The sequence below is a fragment of the Notolepis coatsorum genome (assembly GCF_963971535.1).
Source record: "Notolepis coatsorum genome assembly, chromosome: 18".
Classification (NCBI taxonomy): Eukaryota; Metazoa; Chordata; class Actinopteri; order Aulopiformes; family Paralepididae; genus Notolepis; species Notolepis coatsorum.
This window is the reverse complement of record NC_140182.1, coordinates 18,106,047-18,112,046: the sequence shown is the minus strand read 5'-3', so window position 1 is coordinate 18,112,046 and position 6,000 is coordinate 18,106,047. Positions and strand designations below refer to the sequence as shown.

The following is a 6,000-nucleotide window of genomic DNA, read 5'->3' as shown; positions in this document are numbered from 1 at the left end:
CGATATCGGTATCAGTGCAACCCTAGTTTCAGGTCCAAAGAAATGATTAAGAACTCAAACAAAAACCAAATGATCAACAGTTCTTGGTTGTTATTAATTTCAATGTGTTGGAACTGGAGGTGTTTGAAGTGAACACACACGACCACAGGTCTCTCAACAGAATAAGACAAGAAATTAAGAAACTTGTATAGTGAGTATACTTAGTTCCGGCTCGATTCCCACTCCTCCCGGGCAGCGTGACGAAGTGCCCATTGAGCAAGACACCTAACCCTAATGGCCTAATTGCTCCCGATGAGCAGGTTGGCACCTTGCAAGGTCGCCTCCGCCGTCAGTGTGTGAATGTGTGAGTGAACGGGTGAATGTGAGGAACAAAATTGTAAAGTGCTTTGGATAAATGCACCATTTACCATCTTAGTGACCTCAAGTCTGTGTTTCAATGAAAGAGAGAGTCTTGAATCTAGTTATAAGAACAATAACGTCGCTTAGATCTCCCTTGGAAAATAAATCAAGCCAACATAATTGGTTAACAAAATAATGTAGCGATCACACGGCAAAGTCACATCAATTCATCCGTTCTCTGAATGTACGACGGTGTGTGAGCCCGACCGAGGACACACCATGTACTACTACACAGCGAGAGCCACACATCCTCATGGCTAGATCCCCTTCGCGAGAACGGCGCAATGATATATTATTCTCACCAGGTCCGTCTGTGCGTATGTGATACTTAGCTGGTGAGTTGCGGTATTGCCACTGTGGTGGGCTTATAGAGCTAGCATGTAGCGCAAACCCACAGGCATGTAGCGCCGAGGTGTCAGTATCTGGTAACTGTCCTGGGATCAAGGAGGACGCCGGCCGGCCGCTGCCATTATGTAAAAGGCGGCACAGTAGGAGGTGGTCACCACGGTGATAGGAATGCCGTCAGATGTGAAGAAGAAGAAATAAGAAGCAGGGCTAGCAAAGTAAAAAAAGTAAAACATGTGTTTTTGTTCACCGACGTGGGTGAAAATGATTCATCTATTTAATGTTTATGTGGTTATATGGTTAGGTCTTGTTCATGCCTGTTAGGTGATACTTAGTATAGCCGGCTACAAGTTCCAGCATGGCAGCTTGACTAGAAAGTAGAATTTGCATGCATATCTTTGGTCCGTTTGTTTGTATGACTAAACCGTAGCTAAATTACAGTGTTGCGATCCACGAGGGCAGAATGTTACATTGTCACTAGGACACTATGACGTGGTTTCAATTCAATGTCAGACCAACCCTGTTGTCATCTAGTAGCCTATGATCTAATTTGATGATAACGGTAAAAAGAAAAAAAGAAAGATTGGTATGTACAGCACACTGTCAAGATTAATCATTAATCATCTTTTTAATTTATTTACTGTCTTTTTCAAAGTTTCATACCCTGGTGTGTCTTTTTGACAATTCCCTCTCTCTCTCTCTCTCTCTCTCTCTCTCTCTCTCTCTCTCTCTCTCTCTCTCTCTCTCTCTCTCTCTCTCTCTCTCTCTCTCCAGGAGGCGTCCAAAACGGTGCAGCCTCAGCTACTGGGGCGCATCATCGCCTCCTTCGACCCGTTCCACGCGCCGGAGCGGGCGCAGGGCTACTACCTGGCCCTGGGCCTCTGCCTGCTCTTCACGGCGCGCTTCCTGCTGCTGCAGCCGGCCATCTTCGGCCTGCACCACCTGGGCATGCAGATCCGCATCGCCCTCTTCAGCCTCATATACAAGAAGGTAGGTGGGAAGGAATGGGTGGAGGTGGGTGGAGGTGTGTGCAGAGGATACGTGGGGGTGAGGAGAGGGAGGGCGGGCGGGCGGGCGGGCGGGAGCTTTTCTTTCTGGTTCAGCAGTTGTTGGGATGACTGGCATGGCAGAACTAGGGTTGCAACATTTCGGGAATATATTCAAAGGTGGAAAATGTCCATGGGAATTAACGGGGATATATATGGGAATTAACGGGAATATATGCAAATGAGTGGGAATAAGATGGACATATATTTTATATTTATAAATTCACTATTATAAGCTAAAATATTCATTTGTAAACGGGCAACATTTCCCATGGAGCCTAACTTCCCAACTCACTGTTTTTCAGTGAATTAATGTTATTAGGGGCCAGAGCTAGCTTAGCTACATCATTGAATCATTGACTCATTGAATCATTGATCATTGTAAATGGGGGACCATGATGTAAACAAGACGAAAGTCTTTCTCTGATCTACATCCCCTTAACAATTGTGTGTATTGAGCTGTACTGTATTGTACCCATTCTGCAATCTGTTAATAAAGTTTTCAATCAATCAAAGATTGATTCACTTTAACTACATCAGAGAAACCCACTTTATTCAGAGAGAGTGTGGTTAGGACCAGACTTAGCTCAGCACCCCATTACACAGTAGTTGAGGGTGTTGTCACTAACTAACAATAGGTAACTGCACTCACCTGGTACCCCCTTCCGAGATATTTATTTAATAATTTATTTGCAACTTAAAATTGTATGCCTACTTCCTCTTAACGTATCTTCTGCCTATCGTTAATTGACGAGGATTACAATAGATTTGATCAAATACATTTTTATAAAGTGTTAGGTTATACGTTAAAAACAGGAAACAGGAGGAAAGTATTGCGTCGTCGCTGTGGTGTCCCAGCGAGGCTCACGGTCAGTGCTCTGGTCTCTGACCCCGAGGCGCTCCCTGGTCAGCAGAGGTTCAGGTGCAGGTCAAGAAAAAGAGGGCGGGGGCGGCTAGGTGGTGTAGTGGGCAAGGCGCTCGCCACCAATGCAGGAGACGCTGGGTTCGAGCCCAGCTCTCCGCATTGCTATCAGCTTGGCTGGCCGTTCATACTAATACAATTGGCAGTATTAGGGGGGTGGGAAGCTGAAGGGTGGGGATCGGACGTTGTGGATAGCGACTCCTACAGGTCGGTTGGTGCGCCTGCGCAGCAGAATCAGGAAGCGACAGGGGCGGCGTGTCCCTCCAAAGCGCAGACCCCCGCCGCTGAGAGATCGCGCTGTGCAGGTGAAAAGATGCGACTGCTGCTTCCTCGAGTACCGGAGGGGACACGTGATGTAAGGCTTCGTCCACATTGCAGCCGGCTTGTGGGTGGCATGGTCTAACAGCGTTCGAGACAGGGGAGGGTAGAATTGGACGATACGAAATTGGGATGGGAGAAAAAAAATTTAAAATGGGAGAAAAAGTAGATAAAAAAATGTAAAAAAAAGAGGGCGGGATCTGAAATCAGGTGATGTCCTCCTCGTCCAGTATATACCGCGGGAGGACGTCAACAACAACAACAGCAACTAGCATTCCGAGAAGAGCCCACCAACCAAGAGAGTCCACAAGCTGGTGTGAGAGGCGTGGCAGGCCGGTCTCCTCATGCTGTCCTGAGCCTCTCTCTCTCTCTCTCTCTCTCTGTCCCTCCTTACCCTTGACCTTTGACCTTTACAGACCCTGAAGCTGTCCAGTCGTGTCTTAGATAAGATCAGCACCGGTCAGCTGGTCAGTCTGATGTCAGCCCACCTCAACAAGCTGGACGAGGTGAGACCTTACGTCTATTGACTGAAATTCCTCTGGTGGTTTCTGTTGGCGTTTTCTTTGCAATGCTATTGGAAGTCAATGGAGGTGTTTCGCCGCTTCGTCTCTCTCCCATTGACTTCCACTAGAATTGCTAATAAATGCTAACAATTTCTACTTCCAATATCTCAAAAACCAGTATATTGATACAAGTGCCTTTTGTACTGCACATCAGTGGTGTGTGTGTGTGCGTGTGTGTGTGTGTGTGTGCATGTGTGCGTGTGCACTCGTCTGTTTGTGTGTATTATATGAGAAGGCAGAAGTAGGTCTCGCTGAGGCGTTGAATGTGGATACACTCTGCCACCTGCTCTGAGGCAATTATCACCTGGCTTGGATGTGGTTTGGTCCGACGCGCTGTCCTCTCCTCTCAAACTGTTATCTGTTACCTTGCCCGGCAGCGGTAGTGGTTTTCACAATTGTTTGAGATGTGGAGAGGGGAGAAAACTTTGTTAGAAACTAGTGTAAAGGACTGGGGGGGGGGATTCCTAGTGGAAATATCTCTTTTTTACTTTGATTCATTCATGCATCTTTTCATTCATTCATTCATTCATTCATTCATTCATTCATTCATTCATGCATTCATTAATCCATTCATTCATTCATGCATCTTTTCATTCATTCATTAATTCTTTCATTAATTTGTTCATTCATCTTTTCATTCATTCATTAATCCATTCATTCATACATCTTTTCATTCATTCATTCATTCATCTTTTCATTAATTTGTTCATTCATCTTTTCATTCATTCATTAATCCATTCATTCATTCGTTCATTCATCTATTTATTTATTAATTAATTAATTAATGCATCTTTTCATTCATAGATTTATTCATTCATACATATTTCATTCATTCATGCATCTTTTCATTAATTCGTTCATTTATTCATTTGTTCATTAATCTATTCATTCATTCATTCATTCATTCATTCATTCATTCATTCATTCATTCATTCATTCATTCATTCATGTCTATATCAATGCTATCATGCACAGCATCCCTGGCATGAATTGGCTGTTTGTGCAGCGTTGCTACTGAGGGTTAAGTTGTCCACCAGACACTACAGCACGACCCAGTACCCACCTCTTTCTGCCTCGGAGTTGTTTTCTAAAGGAGATCATAAAGCCATGTGTGACTCCATCCATATGTTGTATCCCTCTTCATATTCACAGTATTCCCATGTCATGTTTTGCCATACATAATAATAATAATAATAATAATAATAATAATAATAATAATAATAATAATAATAATAATAATAATAATAATAATAATAATAATAATAATAATAATAATAATAATAATAATAATAATAATAATAATAATAATAATATATAATAATAATATATAATAATAATAATAATAATAATAATAATAATAATAATAATAATAATAATAATAATAATAATAATAATAATAATACACTTTATTTGTATAGTACCTTTTGGTATGGTATGGTATGGTTTATTCTTAATCCCTGAGGGGAAACATGGTTTGCCAGCAGAGCGAGTACAAATACACAAACAAGAATCAATAACATACAGTACAAGTTACATAACACAGTAGAAAGAAAGGAAAAGAGAAGAGAGCCTCACAATACAGAGCTAGCGGGGTTCGTTAAAGCCGTTAAAGTGCTTCATAGCAGTGATGTAGACACAAAATAGACATAAAATGTGAATAATAATAAACTTTATTTGTATTGCTCATTGGCCATGATTGTCATTTTGATTGCAATCACTTGTTGTTTTACGACCACGATGTCTGCGATTGAATACCATGCATACCAGCAGAGCAGTTCTGGAGGTGTACTGTGCGTGCATGGTCTTGTTTATCTACCGTTGAGACGTTTATTTTTGCTATTGTGAGAACATTGGCCCAGTCCTCACAAGGTAATGGAGCTATTTCATGGTTCAGGTTATGATTAGGTTAAGGTTAAAGGGGCACTCAACCAATAAACAATGCTGATTTATTTTGCACGTAATCTCACACACATCCAAAAAGCATTCTTCACACATTCATTTAGTTTGACAGTTATGAGAGTAAATGAGTTTGAATATGGCCATCTGTGATGTCCTCAGGCAATACTTAGGGACTGCTATGTTATCATTTCATTGAGCTGTAATTAACACCAACACATTCAACGTCCCCGATGACATTACCGGTGGCCATATTCAAACTCATTTACTCTCAATAACTGTCAAACTAAATTAATGTGCGCAAAACCGTTGCACGCCGCACTTTTGGTGAAGTGCCCCTTTAGGGTTAGGGTTAAGTATAGTCTTTATGGTTATGGTTAGGGTAAGGCCTTAGGGAATGAATGGAAGTCTATAGAATATCCCCACAACTCATGAAAACACTGCTATGTGCGTGTGTGTGTGTGTGTGTGTGTGTGTGTGTGTGTGTGTGTGTGTGTGTGTGTGTGTGTGT

The 6,000-nt window shown here is 42.1% G+C and overlaps 1 protein-coding gene across 1 annotated transcript in view; it reads left to right on the top strand.

The window, feature by feature from the left end:
- The window catches only part of cftr (CF transmembrane conductance regulator), a 70,050-nt gene that overhangs the window by 2,671 nt on the left and 61,379 nt on the right, over window positions 1-6,000 (top strand). The window contains 2 exon segments of the mRNA XM_084334678.1: window positions 1,519-1,734; window positions 3,447-3,536. Coding sequence (XP_084190804.1) covers window positions 1,519-1,734; window positions 3,447-3,536 — 306 coding nt within the window.